The sequence below is a fragment of the Podarcis vaucheri genome (assembly GCF_965113315.1).
Source record: "Podarcis vaucheri genome assembly, chromosome: 18".
In the NCBI taxonomy this organism is placed as follows: domain Eukaryota; kingdom Metazoa; phylum Chordata; class Lepidosauria; order Squamata; family Lacertidae; genus Podarcis; species Podarcis vaucheri.
The window spans coordinates 10,540,381-10,560,304 of record NC_138756.1 but is presented as its reverse complement, the minus strand read 5'-3'; the positions used below and the strand labels follow the sequence as shown (position 1 = coordinate 10,560,304).

At 51.1% G+C, this 19,924-nt stretch overlaps 1 protein-coding gene and 1 long non-coding RNA gene across 11 annotated transcripts in view; one reads left to right on the top strand and one right to left on the bottom strand.

Annotated features, from left to right (window-relative positions):
• Positions 1-19,924, top strand: part of PIP5K1C (phosphatidylinositol-4-phosphate 5-kinase type 1 gamma) — a 34,031-nt gene that overhangs the window by 10,099 nt on the left and 4,008 nt on the right. For 3 of the 10 annotated variants that reach the window (XM_082206381.1, XM_082206375.1, XM_082206373.1), the window contains exons 3-17: positions 1,806-1,898; positions 3,049-3,179; positions 3,368-3,485; positions 3,657-3,809; positions 5,078-5,377; positions 5,945-6,150; positions 7,143-7,226; positions 7,943-7,991; positions 8,145-8,229; positions 9,880-10,041; positions 12,716-12,854; positions 13,218-13,250; positions 15,341-15,455; positions 16,443-16,571; positions 18,596-18,670. In XM_082206381.1, coding sequence (XP_082062507.1) covers positions 1,806-1,898; positions 3,049-3,179; positions 3,368-3,485; positions 3,657-3,809; positions 5,078-5,377; positions 5,945-6,150; positions 7,143-7,226; positions 7,943-7,991; positions 8,145-8,229; positions 9,880-10,041; positions 12,716-12,854; positions 13,218-13,250; positions 15,341-15,455; positions 16,443-16,571; positions 18,596-18,670 — 1,872 coding nt within the window. Of the gene's footprint in view, positions 1-1,805; positions 1,899-3,048; positions 3,180-3,367; positions 3,486-3,656; positions 3,810-5,077; positions 5,378-5,944; positions 6,151-7,142; positions 7,227-7,942; positions 7,992-8,144; positions 8,230-9,879; positions 10,042-12,715; positions 12,855-13,217; positions 13,251-15,340; positions 15,456-16,438; positions 16,572-17,051; positions 17,106-18,595; positions 18,671-19,924 lie in introns of those variants that run through there. The other 7 variants (XM_082206374.1, XM_082206379.1, XM_082206378.1 and 4 more) reach the window with 4 other exon arrangements.
• On the bottom strand, positions 525-19,716 carry LOC309523096. Its single transcript, XR_014215244.1, has 3 exons — positions 19,551-19,716; positions 19,422-19,510; positions 525-1,429 (listed from the first exon to the last, which is right to left on the bottom strand). It is a non-coding gene; the product is annotated as an uncharacterized lncRNA (long non-coding RNA).

The following is a 19,924-nucleotide window of genomic DNA, read 5'->3' as shown; positions in this document are numbered from 1 at the left end:
TATTTTTCGCTCTATAGGATGCATTTCCCTCCTCCAAAAATGATGGGGGAATGTGTGTGCGTCCTATGGAATGAATGCAGGCTTTCGCTGAAGCCTGGAGAGTGAGAGGGGTCGGTGCGCACTGACCCCTCTCGCTCTCCAGGCAGCTATCCGCACACCTTCGGAGCGCCTCGAAGGCTTGCGGGAGCGCACCGCCAACTCCCGCTGCGATCCCCGGGCTTCAGGCAGCTATCCGCAAGCTCCCCGGGTTGCGCGCAATCTTGCTGCTGCTCCTGGACCTGTTCTGGGGTCGGAGGAAGCTCGGGCTTCCCCCGCCCCAGCCCCACGGCTAAAAACGAAGCCAAGACAGCGAGCGGGATCCATCCCACCTCTCCCAGCTAGAGAGGTTGCGTGCGGCTAAAGAGGAAGCCAAGACAGCCAGCGGGATGAATCCCGCTCGCTGTCTTGGCTTCTTTGCTCTTTGGGGCTCGGGGGGAGGGGAATATTTTTTTTTTCTTTATTCCCCCCCCTAAAAACTAGGTGTGCCCTATGGAGCGGAAAATACGGTAGTTTTTGGGAGAGTGATTTGCGGCCTGAGCTCAGCTGATTAGCTAACAGTCCCAGAGGCTTCGCTCCCGGATCTGCAGAAGAAGGCGTTGTTTTAAAAAATTACTATTTATTAGATTTATATAGTACCCTTCATCAAAATATCTCAGGGCGGTTCGCAAGATAAAAACACAAGATAGAATCAGACATCAACAAACCCTCGATTTCTTTAGGAAAGGTTCTGAAGGTCACTGGAAGGAGATTTGAATCCTTCGATTGCTTCAGCGGCCCCTGTTGGCTTTTACTGAGCCTTCGGGATCTTGTGGTCCGTATGGTGCTGATAATAGGATGGCTTGTCAATGATCCTTCACTGCTTTAGGGCCCTGGGGGCAAAGAAGGCAAGGATAATAATATTATTTTTTTATTTATACCCCGCCCTTCCCGGTTCAGAAAACCGATCTCAGGGCAGCTAACAACAAAGTTTAAAACACTTAATTGATGCTACAAAAAAAACAGCATAAAATACGGTATAAACGTGAATAACAATAAAATCAAAAATCAATTTAGGGGGGAAATCCATCCAATAAACATTAGATGATCACCAGGGCTAACTGGCTAAATTAGTCCTATTTGGGCCAGCGAGGAGATCAGGGGAGAATTAGCTGTGGGATCCCAGAGCGGGGAGTCTTCATAAAAAGGGGAGGGAAGGAAGGGGAATAAAAGATCAAGCGAAGTTCAAATTGAAAGCCGGGCGGAATAGCTCTGTCTTACAGGCCCGGCGGAAGGAAGTTAAATCCTGCAGATCCCTAGTCTCATGGGACAGAGCATTCCACCAGGTCGGAGCCACCACTGAGAAGGCCCTGGCCCTGGTGGAGGATAGTCTGACTTCCTTAGGGCCCGGGACCTCTAAACATGGGCCTTAAGGTCCTCTGCGGGGCAGACCAGAAGAGGCAGCCCCGTAAATATGATGTGAAAGCATGGAAAGAACAGTTAAGAGAAAGCCCAGAAGGGGATCGTCTAGTTCTCCCATTTCTGGAGGAAACATCGGAGTTGGGAAGGGCACCCCAGGGCTCATCTAGTCCAGCCCCCCTGCAGTGCAGGAATCTTTTGCCCAAGGTGGGGCTCTAGCCCACAATGAGTTCCTCATGCTCTACCAGCTGAGCTATCTCAGCTGCTGGGGAGTTTGGCTGGCATCCCGGGAGCTGCCTGATCTTCCTACACTCCCTGGGGCAGCCACCGTGGCGATGTTTTGGCTGAGCTCGAAATCCTTCCTGCCTCAGGCACCTTCGTTGACGGGGCAGCCGGGGGCCGGCCAGGGCAAGAAGATCGGCCACCGCGGGGTTGATGCATCCGGCGAGACGACCTACAAGAAGGTATCCTTACTGTTTCTTTATAAAAACCATGGAGAGACCTGGTCTGAACAAAGACATTGGATTCTTAGCTCATTATACATGACTAAGCCATTTCTCACCTTCTCACCCCTTGCCTTTTCCTGTAAGACCTATTGCAGTCGTTAAGAGTCGTCAACAGGCTCATCTCAGCTATCTGCCAATCTCCCATTCCCACCACCCTTCTGAGTAATACCCCTCCCCACCTTCACACTATATAGAAGGATCTGGCAACTTCTGTTTCAGTGTATCTGAAGAAGTGTGCATGCACACGAAAGCTCATACCAAGAACTAACTTAGTTGGTCTTTAAGGTGCTACTGGAAGGAATTTTCTTATTTTGACTATGGCAGACCAACATGGCTACCTATCTGTTTCTTTATATGTTTGCTGCCCTTCTCCTTAGGTCACCAGGGTGGGTTACAGTGTTCTAACACGATATTTAAAGCTGCATTTCTCAAACTTGTTGCTGGACTACAACTCCCATCATTCCTAGCGAGCCGGACCAGTGGTCGGGGGGTGATGGGAGTTGTAGTCCAGCCGGGGACCCAAGTCTGAGAAACGCTGGTTTAAAACGACAATTGTGAAAACAAGGTGGGTCCTAAAATATATGTGTACCTCAAGAGGTGTGTCTTCAGCAATCTCCAGAAGCAGTATAAGGAAGGTGCCAGAGACAGCTCTGCGAGAAGGCAGTTCCGCAACTTAGGGGCTGCCACGGAGAAGGCCCTGCTCTCGGGCCACCGCATACTCGCAACCTGAGCCTCTTGAGGGCGGAGGAATTACCAGGACGCCCCTCTGTTTTCGATCTCGGCACCTGAGGGGGCCTGTAGAAAAGGAGGCGATCTTTCAGGTATTTGGGACCTTGAATGGGGCCCAGAAATGAATTGTCAGCCAGTGCAGCTATTTTGAAACGAGACCTAACCCCAGCCAGTAACTTAGCAGCTACGTTTTGGATCAACTGAAGTTTCAGCCCTCTCCCAAGTGCAGTCCCACATACAGCATGTTAGCAGAGCGTCGGGTACGGCGGTGGGTTCTCCAGGCAGATAGATGGAGGGGTGAGCCAGAAACCGATGTCCCTACCCCCGCTTGGGGAGACCATGCCATAACCCCACCCGCTTTGACCCTGTCTGTCCTCAGACCACGTCCACCACGCTCAAGGGAGCCATTCAGCTGGGAATCGGCTACACGGTGGGGAACCTGAGCTCCAAGCCCGAGCGGGATGTCTTGATGCAAGATTTCTACGTGGTGGAGAGCATTTTCTTCCCCAGGTAAGTTGGCTGCTGGAGGCGGCAGGGTGAAGCCCAATTTGAGCAGCAGCTCTTGGCCACAAACGTGACAGGATTCTCAAAAGAGATATAACCCTATAACAAGAGCTCTGTAGGCGGAAACGGTTTCGGGCTAGAGAAGAGAGAGTTTGAGCTGTTCTGTGTGTCGTCTTCTTCCTCCCGTGCCACAGCGAAGGCAGCAACCTCACCCCAGCGCACCACTACCCCGACTTCAGGTTCAAGACGTACGCGCCCGTCGCTTTCCGCTACTTCCGAGAGCTGTTCGGCATCCGCCCGGATGACTACTTGGTGAGGACAGCTCCTTTCCCCTCTTCCAAAGGGCAAAAAAAAACCCCCAGGCTTCGGCGTCTTCGTGGTGGGACTCAGAGGCCCCTCGATTTTGCCCGCCTCTTAGTCGCCATCAACGCCTGCCGCATCCTTGAACGCCTTTTGCCTCCTCTCTCTTTCCTTCCCGCCCAGTATTCCCTGTGCAACGAGCCCCTGATCGAGCTGTCCAACCCCGGGGCCAGCGGCTCCCTCTTCTACGTCACCAGCGACGACGAGTTCATCATCAAGACCGTCATGCACAAGGAAGCAGAATTCCTCCAGAAGCTGCTCCCTGGCTACTACATGGTACGTCCCGGCGGAAGAAGCTCTCGGGGCTTAGCAGCAATCCGCAGAGATGTAGAGACTCGCCAGGGTGGTTAAAAAAATCAACGGTTTTTAAAATAGAAACAATAACCCCCACGTTGGGCGAAAAGATCCCTCCATTGCAGGGATTCGAACTCTGTGCAGGTTCTCTCCTCCCCAGCAGGGATTGGACTCTTGTCCCTCTGCATTCAAAGCCCTTCCCCTACCCTTTGAGAAAGCTCAGGACAGTGTCTGGACTGCTGTGTCAGGGACCGTGCTGAGGAGGGGCTGCGCTGAGGAAGAATGGTGGGAGCCACCCCTTACTCCTTATCCTGAATCTTCCCAGGAAGCGGGACAACAGTATAGATTTGGAAGAGTGGTTTGCAGAGGGGCACAGTCCAGAAGGCAGAAGCTGGGAAGTACGGGACGGGGAAACAGCTAGCAGAAAGAAACACTAGCAGAGAGAGGGTTAACAGATTCACAGTCTCTGGAGAGTATCCACCCACCCTCCCACAAAGTCCTGGAGAGCTCAGAAAGTGTCAGAACAGAAAGCACAGAGGCTCCAAGCTCAGGTTACAAGACGTAAGAGTGACGTAGATTAATAGGGACGGAGGGGGAGCGAGTGAGCCTTACTTGGGAGCGCCGCCATTCTGGTTAGATGCTTTCTTTTGTCCTTTGCTGTGTTTCTTAAAGAAACTAACTGGTGAGAATTCCCTTCCGTTTGATCTGCTCATTTACGGCCATGGGAGAGGAAGCCTGATTCCCCAAAGCTTGACATGCTGTATCCTGCTCCTCATTTTTAAATTTGTTGTTGCTTAGTCGTTTAGTTGTGTCCGACTCTTCGTGACCCCCTGGATCAGAGCACACCAGGCACTCCTGTCTTCCACTGCCTCCCGCAGTTTGGTCAAACTCATGTTTGGGACAGAACACTGTCCCACGATCTCGTCCTCCGTTGTCCCCTTCTCCTTGCACCCGCCATCTTTCCCAGCATCAGGGTCTTTCCAGGGAGTCTTCTCTTCTCCTGAGGTGGCCAAAGTCTTGGAGCCTCAGCTTCAGGATCTGTCCTTCCAGTGAGCACTCAGGGCTGATTTCCTTCAGAGTGGAGAGGTTTGATCTTCTTGCAGTCCATGGGACTCTCAAGAGTCTCCTCCAGCACCACAATTCAAAAGCATCCATTCTTTGGCGATCAGCCTTCTTGATGGTCCAGCTCTCACTTCCATACATCACTATTTTCAATTTTCTGTTGTTGTTATTTTAAAAACCTCCTCTAGAACTTGAACCAGAACCCCCGGACGCTGCTGCCCAAATTCTACGGCCTCTACTGCGTCCAGTCCGGGGGCAAGAACATCCGGGTGGTGGTGATGAACAACATCCTGCCCCGTGTGGTGAAGATGCACCTAAAGTACGACCTGAAGGGCTCGACCTACAAGCGCCGGGCCTCCAAGAAGGAGAAGGAGAAGTCCAGCCCCACCTACAAGGACCTGGACTTCATGCAGGACATGCCGGACGGGATCATGCTGGACACGGACACCTTCAGTGCCGTGGTCAAGACACTGCAGAGGGACTGCTTGGTAGGTTGCGCGGGGGACACGGGTGGCGCTGTGGTCTAACCCACTGAGCCTCTTGGTCTTGCCGATCAGAGGGTCGGCGGTTCGAGCAGCCACAAAAATAAGGGATCAGCAGCCAAAATAAGGGATTTTCAGAGCACAGGTATGTTCAACTTCTGAGCCCCTCCGAGCCAAAGGCAGAAAGCCCAGCCAGCAGCCAAACGAAGCCTCAAGCGGTGGTTCCCACAGCGCAGCAACCCGGCAAAGGGGATGCAGCAAGGGAAACCACCGTCACCTCTCCGCTGGGAAGCGCTGAGCAAAGGCGAGTCCCCAGGCAACGCGGCCGATTTGATCGGCACAAGGCATGCAAGCTCCACCCCCCAGTCGTTCTTAGACTCCTTATGGGGTGAGCAACGCAGCCAAGCAGCACAGCTGGAGCCTCCCTCCTCCCTGGCCGGCAGGGAGGGAGGGAGAGGAGCTGCTTCCTTTGAAACCCGGGAAATTTAAGGGACAGCAGCGGGACACGGCGCTGGGATAAGGGACTGTCCCGCCAAATAAGGGACGGTTGACATCCCACTCTCTTCTCCCCAGGTACTCGAAAGCTTCAAGATCATGGACTACAGCTTGCTTCTGGGGGTGCATAACATGGACCAGCAAGAGCGGGAGCGGCAGGCGGACGGGGCCCAGAGCACCTCCGACGAGAAGCGACCAATGGGGCAGAAGGCCCTGTACTCCACCGCGATGGAGTCCATCCAGGGTGGGGCCGCCCGCGGGGAGTCCATCGACACGGACGACACGTAAGTGGAGCAGGGGGTGGGGTTTGCCTTTGCCCCTCTTCCCTTGCAGATGCTGTCAGAAGCTGAAAGAGCTGCCCACCAACACTTTGAATTGTGCTTGGAAACTTCTAAAAATCAGATAGTTGTTTATTTCCTTGACATCTGATGGGAGGGCGTTCCACAGGGTGGGCGCCTCCACCAAGAAGGGCCTCTGCCTGGTTCCCTGTAACTTGGCTTCTCGTAGTGAGGGAACCGCCAGAAGGCCCTCGGGAGATGGACCCAGGTGTCCGGGTTGGACGATGGGGGTGGAGACGCTCCTTCAGGGATACAGGGTCATTTAGGGCTTGAAAGGTGAACACCAACACTTTGAATTGTGCTCGGAAACGTCCTGGGAGCCAATGTAGGTCTTTCAGGACCGGTGTTATGCGGTCTCGGCAGCCGCTCCCAGTCCCCAGTCTAGCTGCAGCATTCTGAATTAGTTGTAGTTTCTGGGTCACCCTCAAACGTAGCCCCACGTAGAGCGTATGGCAGTAGTCCAAGCAGGAGATAACCAGAGCATGCACCACTCTGGCCAGGCAGTCTGCAGGCAGATAGGGTCTCATCCTGCGTCCCAGATGGAGCTGCCCTGGACACAGAATTCACCTACACCTCCATGGACAGCTGTGAGTCCAAAATGACTCCCAGGCTGCACACCTGGTCCTTCGGGGGCACAGTCACCCCATTCAGAACCACGGAGTCCCCACAAACAGTACCTTTGGCTTGTTGGGATTCAACCTCAATCCGTTAACCGCCATCCACCTTCCAACTGCCTCCAGACACTCGCACAGGACATCCACTGCCATTGCTGGTTCTGATTTAAAGGAGAGGTAGAGCTGGGTATCATCCACCTATTAGAGAACCCCCAGCCCAAACCTCCTGATGGCCATCATTATAAATGAACGAAGCATTGAGCGTGTTTCTGGTTGCTGCCAGTGGATGTTGACAGGTCTGGTCTCTCTCTTCTCCCCTCTCAGAATGGGTGGCATTCCAGCCGTGAATGGCAAAGGCGAGCGCCTTCTCCTCCACGTGGGAATCATCGATATCCTCCAGTCCTACAGGTAGGCGTTCCCTCCGTGTCTCCTCCGTTTGTGGGCGATGAAAATAAGTTGGGCTTTCGATCTCGGGGTCGTGGCTTCGAGCCCCACGTTGGTTCTGTCGTTCAGGGCGTTGGACTAGAATGGTTCCAACTCTTCAATGTTATCATTCTATGCAGCCTCCCTCCTGAGTTCTCTCTCCACTGTGGCGTCCTGTGCACACACACCCCCTCCAATGATTTGTTGTTTAGCCGTTTAGTCATGTCCGCCTCTTGGTGACCCCCTGGACCAGAGCACGCCAGGCCCTCCTGTCTTCCTCTGCCTCCCGCAGTTTGGTCAAACTCATGCTGGTAGCTTCGAGAACACTGTCCCACCGTCTCGTCCTCTGTCGTCCCCTTCTCCTTGTGCCCTCCATCTTTCCCAACATCAGGGTATTTTCCAGGGAGTCTTCTCTTCTCAGGAGGTGGCCAAAGTCTTGGAGCCTCAGCTGCAGCACCCATTTTGGGGAAGAAACCATGGCCGGCTGCGGTGGCGGGGAGAGATAGCGGATTAGAAATGTTCCCATTAGAGATAATAGAAATGATTGGCTTGTTGCGCAAACACTAGCCTAACGAACGTTTTCCTGGGGACGCATTGTTGTTGTTATTTATTATTATTATTATTTTATTTTTAGTAAGCAGGACTTGCATGTGTCTTCCTCCCCCAATTTCCCACCCTCCTTTCTTCCTTTCGCAACCCAGATTCATCAAGAAGTTGGAGCACACGTGGAAGGCTCTGGTCCACGACGGGGTGAGTTTCGGCCCCACAGGCCACACCCCTCCAAAAAAAAGCGTTTAATTTATAGCTTTGCGAAGGTGAATCGCAGCAGTGACTTGACTCTGGTTTTGTTCTGCCTGGGAATTGCGGATAATGACTCCTCCATCTCCCTCCCTGTTTCCCTAGGACACAGTGTCGGTCCACAGGCCGAGCTTCTATGCAGAGAGGTTCTTCAAATTCATGACAAACACAGTGTTCAGGAAGAGTACCTGTAAGTGTGTGTGTTTGTGTGTCGTCTGTCTGCTTTTGCTGGGGAGAAAAACTGTGCGAGCCGAAACCGGCTTAGCATCTCCTCCACGTTCCCTTTGGGGTTACAAGTGCTAGGAGTTCCTTCCAGTAGCACCTTAAAGACCAACTAAGTTAGTTCTTCGTATGAGCTTTTGTGTGCATGCACACTTCTTCAGATACACTGAAACAGAAGTTGCCAGATCCTTCTATATAGTGAGAAGGTGGGGAGGGGTATTACTCAGAAGGGTGGTGGGAATGGGAGATTGGCAGGTAGCTGAGATGGATTCTTATCTCATTATACATGACTAAGCCATTTCTCACCTTCTCACCCCTTGCCTTTTCCTGGAAGACTTATTACAGTCGTTAAGAGTCGTCAACAGGCTCATCTCAGCTATCTGCCAATCTCCCATTCCCACCACCCTTCTGAGGAATACCCCTCCCCAAATTCTCACTATATAGAAGGATCTGGCAACTTCTGTCTCAGTGTATCTGAAGAAGTGTGCATGCACATGAAAGCTCATACCAAGAACTAACTTAGTTGGTCTTTAAGATGCTACTGGAAGGAATTTTTTATTTTGACTATGGCAGACCAACACGGCTACCTATCTGTAACAAGTGCTAGGAGATTGCTCTTCTTAGCATTTATTACATTTGTGTTGGTCCTTGGCCCCACCGCCCCCAGGTATTTCACCCACCCACCCCACCCACATTGCAGCCCACAAGAGAAGGCTCTACCACTCCTGCCAACCTAGCAGTTCGAAAGCACACCAGTGCGAGTAGATCAGTAGGTACCGCTGCAGCGGGGAAGATAAACGGCGTTTCCTTGCGCTCTGGTTTCCGTCACGGTATCCCGTTGCGCCAGAAGCGGTTTAGTCCTGCTTTGCCACATGACCTGGAAAGCTGACTGCGGACAAACTCAGGACCTGGGAATATCTGCCTAGACCAGGCTTCCTCAACCTCGGCCCTCCAGATTATTTTGGCCTGCAACTCCCATGATCCCTAAGTAGCAGGACCAGTGGTCAGGGATGATGGGAATTGCAGTCCCAAAACATCTGGAGGGCTGAGGTTGAGGAAGCCTGGCCTAGACGCTAGATTGAACCACGTATGTCTCCAGAGCTGCAAGTCTTACCTTTTGAGAATAAGTATCTGCTGTGTTAGGGATGCAGGTGGCGCTGTGGGTTAAACCACAAAACCTAGGGCAACGGGAGCTCATTCGAATCCCTGTGACGGGGTGAGCTCCCGTTGCTCTGTCCCTGCTCCTGCCAACCTAGCAGTTTGAAAGGACCTCACAGTGCAAGGAGATAAATAGGTACCGCTCTGGCGGGAAGGTAAACGGCGTTTCCGTGCGCTGCTCTGGTTCGCCAGAAGCGGCTTAGTCCTGCTGGCCACATGACCCAGAAGCTGTACGCCGGCTCCCTCGGCCAGTAAAGCGAGATGAGCACCGCAACCCCAGAGTCGGCCACGACTGGACCTAATGGACAGGGGTCCCTTTACCTTTATCTGCTGTGTGCATTCCTTTGGCTGGGAAACGCTCTTGACACAAGCCCGGAGATCCGGCCCTGTACGTCTTTCCTCTCCAAACGCTGAGCCAACCTGACGTTGCTGTTGCTCTCCATCTCTCCCCCAATTGCAGCTCTGAGGGTCTCTCCTTCGAAGAAAGGGCGGAGTGCCTTGCTAGCCGTCAAGCCCTCTGGCCCTCTGGCCGCCTTTTCGGCAAGCCAGCTCCCCTCGGAGAAGGACGAAGCCCAGTACGACCTCCGGGGGGCCAGGAGCTATCCCACTCTAGACGACGAAGGTAATGCACGTTGCCTGCTGGCCCTCCTCCTCCCCTCGCCTGCAGCTCTTCCTTAGCAGTCGACCTGCTCTCTGGCACCCCCATACCCTATAGTGCAAACAGCGTGCCTCTTCTTTAAAAAAATATATATATTTTCAATTTTTCTAAAAATAGCATTTTTCTTATACATAGATATCCAATCCAAATTTACATTGATTGACTCCGTCCGCGGTTTCCAATTTTCCCTTTATAATTTTCATTGCACTGTGATTATTTTTCCATTTAATTTCCAATTATTTCCCCACGTAATTCTACCTTCAGTTCATAAATGCCACAACAGTCCTGCTTACGTTTCCATGTTCTTACAGTGTTCTTTAAAATTATAAAGTTTTTCCAATCTTAATTAAATTTTCCTTCATCTCAGTGCCTGATCTTCACGGTTGGTTTTGCCATTTTGGCATAATCTATCATCTTAGTCCTCCATTCTTCTTTCGTAGGTATTAAGTCTCTTCTTTCCACTTCTGGGCAAGTAACATTCTAGCAGTTGTGGGTGCTAGACTTTTGCTTCTTTGGCACTTCATCTCCTAATATCCCTAGTAAAAAGGCCTCTGGCTTTTAAGCAAACGTATTTTTGAAAATCTTTTTCATTTCACTATATATCCTTTCCCAGAAGCCCTTTAGCTTTTTACATGTCCACCACGTACGTTTCCAACATAAATTTGATGAGATTTTATACATCTTAACAAGCTTTACAGGTGTCAAACACCATCATTTTCATATACCGTATTTTTTCCTCTATAAGACTCACTTTTTCCCTCCTAAAAAGTAAGGGGAAATGTGTGTGCGTCTTATGGAGCGAATGCAGGCTGCGCAGCAGTCCCAGAAGCCAGAACAGCAAGAGGGATCGCTGCTTTCGCTGCGTAGCGATCCCTCTTGCTGTTCTGGCTTCTGAAATTCAGAATATTTTTTTTCTTGTTTTCCTCCTCCAAAAACTAGGTGCGTCTTGTGGTCTGGTGCGTCTTATAGAGCGGAAAATCCGGTAGTTTTCTTTTAATGAGCTGCAGGCTGTAAATTTTAAATTTTCTTTTCACAGCTTTTACCACGATTCACGTGGTATATTATACCCTGTATCTTGTGCCCAGTGTATCATTACTGGCAAAGCATGTCTCAAAATACCATCCCACAATTCTTTTTTCTTTCCCTCCTCCTCCAATTTTCTTACTGTGCTGTCGCAGGTGCTAATGTTACCCAGGGTAGGGAGGAAGGTAAGAATTCTCTTTCCGACACCCTCTCCAATTAGCTAGTAGAAAGTTGTCCTGGAAAGACTTGAGCTGTCTCTTCTCTGTTCTGGGGCCCGGAGATGGCAGTTATGCTTATGAATGAATTCATGGCTGAACCAGAACCAGGCTTGCCGCTTCCGCTGCCTCTCCCTGTGAGGGGTTTTGATACCTTGCACACACCCAAGCTTCTCCCAGGAACCTCACCGCAGCGAGGGGGCTGCTCAGCTCCCTACAGAACAACTTCCCCTCCCTGGCGAGACCGACATCTTCTCTGGGAAAAAGGGAGAGAACAGCTGTGCTGTCACTTTCGCCCTAAGTAGGACTCAGTTTCCCTTGTGTCATTAGCGGGTGGCTGTGCAGACGTGTGTGTTTGTGTGTGTGGCCAGCCCATAGCTGTCAACTTCCAGATTTGAAAATAAGGGGCCAGCAGCCACAAAAATAAGGGATCAGCAGCCAAAACAAGGGATTTTAGTCAACCAGCTCCCGAGCCAAAGGCAGAAAGCCCAGCCAGCAGCCAAACGAAGCCTCAAGCGGTGGTTCCCACAGCGCAGCAACCCGGCAAAGGGGATGCAGCAAGGGAAACCACTGTCACCTCTCTGCTGGGAAGCGCTGAGCAAAGGCGAGTCCCCAGGCAATGTGGCCAATTTGATCGGCACAAGGCATGCAAGCTCCACCCCCAGTCGTTCTTACGACTCCTTATTGGGTGAGCAACGCAGCCAAGCAACCCAGTTGGAGCCTCCCTCTTCTCTGGCCGGCAGGGAGGGAGGGAGAGGAGGTGCTTCCTTTGAAACCCGGGAAATTGAAGGGACATCGTCAATAAGGGACAGCAGTGGGACACGGCGCTGGGATAAGGGACTTTCCCACCAAATAAGGGACGGTTGACAGCTATGGGCTTATTTGCGCTCACGCCAACGAACCTATGTTGTGGTTCTGGACAGCCAAGAGTTAACACTCCAGAAGCGTTCTTATTAACTGGGTACACTGCCCACATGACCCGGGCATTTTCCTTTGATCTGTGCTCTATGGGGGCTCAGATCTCTCGGGAAAGCAGTCTGTCTGAGAACGTGAGCAAGGTAGTTTTGTTTTTGTCAGAGGCAGAAAGCTGCAAGCATACAGCTAGATTCTGTAGGTTTTCTTTTCTGTTTGTTATGCTTCTAAATGAAGAGTGTTAGATTAGAAGCACTGGTGTCGAGCTGAGTTACAGAAGACACCACGTCGACACAGACAAGCCATTTTACGCTGAGAGTCGAAGCGTGTGGGTGGCACTGGAGTTTGTCGGAGTGGCAATAAATCAAATTTATTGCAGGGCCCTTGCAGCAGACTCAGTGGGTCAAACATTTTACGACCCACAGACTTGTAACAACCTGCAGCAGCTAAAAACGTCCTCTCCTTTTTCTCCGCCGCGACTGCGACAGGCCGGCCAGACTTGCTCCCGTGCACCCCTCCGTCCTTCGAAGAAGCCACCACCGCCTCCATCGCCACTACCCTCTCGTCCACGTCTCTCTCCGTCCCTGAGAGGTCTCCTTCCGAGTCCTCAGAACAGCCCAGGTACAGGTAAGAGCAGCCAAGCGCCTCTCTCGATAAGCCTTTTTCAGATTCCGGGTGGTTTTTGATCACCGTCCTTTGAGTGGGACTTCCAAGACAGCAAACAGGGCAACGTTAGCAGGTTTCGTCAGTGTAACTGCCTTTGCGGGAAAACAGGGGGGGCTCGTGGCACATTGGTGCAATATGTAAAAGGGGGACTTGCGCATACTTTCCAATTCATCAACATTGGTCTCTTGGCCGCCATTAGGGCGCGTAGAGTCCATTGCTGTACAACAGGTATATAGAGTCATTCCGTACAACAGGTATATAGATCAAAAGAATATTCAGCGCTGAAAGTTTTAGATATTTCACTACCTGCTTGTTCCTTCACAGGCGGCGTACACAGTCCTCGGGACATGACGGGAGGTGAGTCGAGTGCTTCTCCTCTAACAGTTTGTCTCTCCCAGGAGTGGATCATCACAGCCACCTGTAGATTTCAGTGTTGTTGTTGTTTAGTCGTGTCCGCCTCTTCGTGAGCCCCTGGACCAGAGCACGCCAGGCCCTCCTGTCTTCCACTGCCTCCCGCAATTTGGTCAAACTCACATTGGCACCTTCAAGAACACTGTCCACCCATCTCGTCCTCTGCCGTCCCCTTCTCCTTGTGCCCTCCATCGTTCGCAACATCAGGGTCTTTTCCAGGGAGTCTTCTCTTTTCATGAGGTGGCCAAAGTCTTGGAGCCTCAGCTTCAGGATCTGTCCTTCCAGTGAGCACTCAGGGCTGATTTCCTTAAGAATCGAGAGGTTTGATCTTCTTGCAGTCCATGGGACTCTCCAGAGTCTCCTCCAGCACCATAATTCAAAATCATCCATTCTTCGGCGATCAGCCTTCTTTATGGTCCAGCTCTCACTTCCATACATCACTACTGGGAAAACCAGAGCTTTTACTATACGGACCTTTGTTGGCAAGGTGATGTCTCTGCTTTTTAAGATGCTGTCTAGGTTTGTCATTGCTTTTCTCCCAAGAAGCAGGCGTCTTTTAATTTCATGACTGCTGTCACCATCTGCAGTGATCATGGAGCCCAAGAAAGTAAAATCTCTCACTGCCTCCATTTCTTCCCCTTCTATTTGCCAGGAGGTGATGGGACCAGTGCCCCGGGTAGATTTCAGTGCCCCGGGCCTAATACGTGCCTAATAAATTGCAGGCAGTGACCTGGGGCGCCGCGGTTTGAATCCCTACTCAGTCAGGAAGCCCACTGGGTGACCTTGGAGCCAGTCGCCGTCTCATATCTCAGCTGACCTCACAGGGCTGTTGAGGATGAAATGGGGAGGAGAACCGTGAACCTCACCACGCAGGAATGCCCCATTACCCGAAACCCTGGAGAGCTGCCAGTCAGTGTAGGCAATATAACATTCCTGGCGGCTCCATCCGAAAGGTTCAGCGGAAGGAAAATTTCCTCCCGGAGACCCCCCTGCCTGGAGACCGCTTCCATTTTGATAAGATTCACGACAGACCAAAAGAAGTTCTGTTCCAGGTAGCTGGAACTATGGAACTCCCTGCCACAGGAGGGCCAGCGATGGCCGCCATCTTGGGTAGCTTTCAGTTGATGGAGGAGGAGGAAATGGTAGGACTCTGAAGCCCCTGCGCTTGAGCTTCATTGCCTGGCTGTGAAGGCCTCTCCCTGCAAGCCCTTTCCACCTGGCCTAGGGGATGGGACCCAAACTCACCAGCTCTATTAAAGAGGCTCCTGGTAGGACTGGAGGGACATCGCTAGGCCTGGCAACAAATCCTAATTATTAGATTCTTTTGCCCCATCTTCTTGTGGCTGCCAAACAGCCGTGTCACGCTTATGATAACATTTAATATTTCATCCTCTCGTTAATTATGCTGTTTTCTATGTGCATTTTATATTTGACTTCACTTGGTAATGATTTCTTTTGAAAGGTTTAAGTTGGGGTTTTTTTGGTTAGCTTTGTGTTAAAGATGCATTCTGTAGTTGACCTTTGTACTGTTTTATTTTGAAATCTTTCAAGATAGTATTTTAGTTTCCTGTTTAATTACGTTACTTTGACTGTACGTTTTATATTTGACTTTCTTCGGAAACGTTTTTTTTTTTCTATTGTTTTATGGATGTTTTAATATGCTGTAAACTGCTTTGAGGTTTTTCTTAAAAGTATAAAGTTGTATAGAAATGAATGGAATAATGATAATCATCATCATCATGAGATCCAGTGTGGTGTAGTGGTTAAGAGCGGTAGTCTCGTAATCTGGGGAACCGGGTTCACGTCTCCGCTCCTCCACCTGCAGCTGCTGGGTGACCTTGAGCCAGTCACACTTCTCTGAAGTCTCTCAGCCCCACTCACCTCACAGAGTGTTTGTTGTGGGGGAGGAAGGGAAAGGAGAATGTTAGCCGCTTTGAGACTCCTGAAGGGGAGTGAAAGGCGGGATATCAAATCCAAACTCTTCTTCTTCTTCTTCTTCTTCTTCTTCTTCATCACCTTTCCTCCCAAACCTGCAGGTCTCGCGAACAGCTCCGGGCAGAAGACGACCTCCAGCAAATTACGGTGGAACTCAAGCCCAAGTGTGACGTCGAGATCGTGGTCCCAGACATGGCTGCCGCAGGGTCAGGGCAAGTTGCTGTCCTGGGACGCACGCGATAGCTTTCCAGGCACATGGGGGTGGGGGCACAGAAGACCCTGTCCTGCAAGCAGGAAGCGTCTCGTGTCCCAATTCCTTGGCGTTTCCCTGTTGAAAGGCTCAGGAGGGCGCCGGCCAAACCGAATCGTGTCCAGGGTGGCAAGGGGAGAGAGTTCAGTTTCTGTTTGAGGGCCCTCTGTCATGGAATTCTACTCCGTGTTGATCCCAAGCAGATTCCAACGTATAGCTAGCAGAATAGAAACTTAAAAGACGTTGCAGGATTCCCCAAAAAATTAAGACCAGAGGGAATTAATATTTCACCCAGCAGAACTTTACTGCTACTGAAGGCAAATAAATGAGCATAATGGTCACAAATCCAATGTATTCAGTATTGGCGCCGTCCATAAGAAATCCAGTTGCAACATAGAATCATAGAATCCTAGAGTTGCAAGAGACCTTGGCAGCAGAAAACAGCAGAAACGATGCCTTATGAGGAATGGCTAAGGGAGCTGGGCATGTTTAGCCTGGAGAAGAGGAGGTTAAGGGGTGATATGATAGCCATGTTCAAATATATAAAAGGATGTCATATAGAGGAGGGAGAAAGGTTGTTTTCTGCTGCTCCAGAGAAGCGGACACGGAGCAATGGATCCAAACTACAAGAAAGAAGATTCCACCTAAACATTAGGAAGAACTTCCTGACAGTAAGAGCTGTTTGACAGTGGAATTTGCTGCCAAGGAGTGTGGTGGAGTCTCCTCCTTTGGAGGTCTTTAAGCAGAGGCTTGACAACCATATGTCAGGAGTGCTCTGATGGTGTTTCCTGCTTGGCAGGGGGTTGGACTCGATGGCCCTTGTGGTCTCTTCCAACTCTATGATTCTATGACCCAATGGCTCCGAGGGGTCGCAGTGGGGAGGGCCGCTCCTGCAAGCAAGTAGCCCAGACTCAGACTGTGCTTTCCACACCCTCTGGTCTTTTTCCAGGGAGGCGACCACACTGGCTTGCGCCACAGTGCTGTCGAAGGCATCGGCGGAGGTGGAGACAGCCAGCCAGGCCTCCGAGCCAGCCAGCCAAGCTTCGGACGAGGAAGACCTCCCCGTCCCGGATATATATTTTGTAAGTTCCGTTTTACAAATGAACGAATGAAAACGGCGGGGGTCAGAAAAGCGACTGGCCTCGCTGTGCCTCCTCTCCCTCTTTTTCTTTCCCCCTTGAGTTCATGAAAACGCCAGCCAGACTGTGGCTCGGGGGCACAGAATCTGGTTTGGGGGGGGCAGAAGGTCCTGGGTTCAAATCTCCGGGTAGGGCTGGGAACATCCCGGGCTCAAAACTCCAGAGAGCTGCTTGGGTACAATATTGACCTCTGCAGAAAGCAGTTTCCTTTTCTGGTGCTCCCGTTCGGAACCATGAGGACTAGGGTGTTAGAAAGTTCAGAGTCTGCAGGCACCCCAGGAAGGGGTGATGCCTGGAACCCCGGAGGACTGCTACTGGTCATAAGACAAGCTTGCAGTATTTCCCCTGAGTTGGGTAGACAACCCAGGAGGCGATGACTCCCAGGAGCTATCGGTGAAGCAGCCTCGCTTCTTTTCTCTCCAGCCGGAATCGGGTTCAGAGGACGAAGTCTAGGGAGGCTGAAGTGAGTCTGGGTGCTAAAGTGTGTGTTTGGAGTGGGCGCAGATTCTCAACGCCGAATCCCGTCTGTTCGCTTTTTGCCAAACCTGCTAGAACTTAAACCAGTTATTCCTCGGCCCTGCCCCTCCATGGCATCTTGCTTTTGCAATGCCCACCATAAATAAGTAGAAAAAGAGACTCATTTCCCCGAGGAAGTGGCAAGGGAATCGGCTCCTGTTTTGCTTTTCGTTTCGCTCTTTTTTAAAACAAAAACTGCGCCGTGTGGTGTGAAACGCATGAGAAGTGGAAACCCCTCAGTTGCTTTATTCATTATAACATTTGCTGTTTGGAATTGGCCATCAGGCATTTGTGGATTGCTGTGTTTCTGACTTTCCTGGGAGGGTTGTTTTGGGTTGTTGTTTTTTTGAGTGTGTCATTCCTTCTCCTGCCCCCCCCAAAAAAAAACAAACCCAGCATTCTCCTGTATTCATTGGTTCTGCAACTATGGGAGGTGTAGCTTCCTTTTCTTCAGTTCAGCCTTTCCAGGTAGGATTTGGAAAGAAAATCTGCCCCAAATCCCAGGGGAGACCTTGCCAGTCATCGTACATGAAACGGAGTTCGATGAGCCCAAGGGGGTCAGCCTCTGTACAGTGGTCCCTTGGTTCTCAAACTTAATCCGTTCCGGAAGTCCGTTCCAAAACCAAAACGTTCCAAAACCAAGGCGCACTTTCCCATAGAAAGTCATGCAAAACGGATTAATCCGCTCCAGACTTTTAAAAACAACCCCTAAAACAGCAATTTGACGTGGATTTGACTATCTAACGGGATGCGGGTGGCGCTGTGGGTTAAACCACAGAGCCTAGGACTTGCCGATCAGAAGGTCGGCGGTTCGAATCCCCGCAATGACGGGGTGAGCTCCCGTTGCTCGGTCCCTGCTCCTGCTAACCTAGCAATTCGAAAGCACGTCAAAGTGCAAGTAGATCAATAGGTACCGCTCCGGCGGGAAGGTAAACGGCGTTTCCGTGCGCTGCTCTGGGTCGCCAGAAGCGCCTTAGTCCTGCTGGCCACATGACCCGGAAGCTGTATGCCGGCTCCCTCCGCCAGTAAAACGAGATGAGCGCCGCAACCCCAGAGTTGGCCACGACTGGACCTAATGGTCATGGGTCCCTTTACCTTTATTTTTTATTTTGGGTGTCGACCTGAGTTGCATCCCTGCATGCCTTCCTGCAATGGGGGGGTAGTTTTCCTGCCGCAACAACCTCCTCCTTCATGCACCTGAGCTCCAGCAAAACCTTTTCCATGCAGCTTGAGTTCCAGCAACATTCCTCCTCTCCCCCTACAAAAACTGCCTCCATCAGCTTTTCTCTCTGTTTCATGATCATTCATTCTCACCCCTTCCAACGTCATCTTTTTTTTTCTTTCTTTCTCCCCCTCCCATTCATCCTTTCCCATCTCCCTCTCCCTGCTTTCTTTATTCCCCCCCCCCCAAAAAAAATCTTCCATCATCTGCCCTGCCGTGCGCCACCCAGTTCACAGACGGAAGGTACTGGATTTACTCCCCACGCCTGCGCAGGCTCCGAGCCGCCTCAGTTTCCTCTGGGGACGTAAGTGAAATTCGCTGGTGGGGCTCAGCTGCAGCTTCGAAATGCCCCGGGGGCCTGGGTGGCGGAGGGACCCCCTTTTTCCTTGAGGCCGAATGTCGCTCGCAGTGCTAAGCTAGCCGGCCCTAACACGAACGGTTAGTTTATGTAGTTACGTTGCAGCATTTCTACAACCGCCCGGTAAGATAGGCTGGTATTCTCCCCATATTGCAGATGGGGAAAACTGAGGCCGAGGCGAGACAGGAGTGGATAATAATAATAATAATAATAATAATAATAATAATAATGATTTTATTTATACCCTGCCCTTCCCAGTTCAAAAACCGGGCTCAGGGCGGCTAACAACAAATTTAAAACACTTCATTATAAAAGCAGCATGAAACACAGTATAAAAACATGAATAACAATAAAATTCAAAAATCAATTTAGGGGAAATAAGCATTAGTTAATCCCCAGGGCTAGTTGGCTGGATTGGTCCTACTTGGGCCAGCGAGGAGACCAGGGGAGAATTAGCTGTGGGGTCTCAGAGCAGGTGATCTTCAAAGAAGGGGAGAGGGAAGGAAGGGAAGGGAAATAAAAGATCAGGCTGAATTCAAATTAAAGGCCAGGCGGAATAGCTCTGTCTTACAGGCCCGACAGAAGGAAGTTAAATCCTGAAGGGCCCTAGTCTCATGGGACAGAGCATTCTACCAGGTCGGAGCCATCACTGAGAAGGCCCTGGCCCTGGCAGACTGACTTCCTTAGGGCCTGGAACCCCTAAACTATGGTTGTTCATGGGCCTTAAGGTCCTCTGCGGGGCAGACCAGGAGATGGTATTCATAGTGAGCTCATGGCAGACTCTTCCTAATTCGTTGTTCGGGTCTCCCCAAGCAGCTGTCAAGACCAGCTGTGCTGGTCTTTCCCCACGGCAGAAATTCTTTCGTTTTTGTTGCAAGGTAGTAGAGAGCAAATTCTTGGTGGTACGCAGGAAGGAGACTCCGATGAGAGATATGTACATGCACACACACATATTTATAGAATCTATTTCAGTATTGAGTCGGGGAGACTCACAACCCCTCCGGACTTCATTGCACCTCCATCAGGACTCAAACCCGGCTGTGCTGTATTCCTAGTTAAGGCGGAGCAGAGCAGACCAGACTCTCCTTGTGTTGTTTTGCAGAAGGGGAGCGTTCCCATCTCCCCTCTCGAGGCCAGCGGATAGGGAAGCCGCAGCCCTAAAATATCCGAAAGGCACCCCTTTGTTTGGAGGAAGGCTGG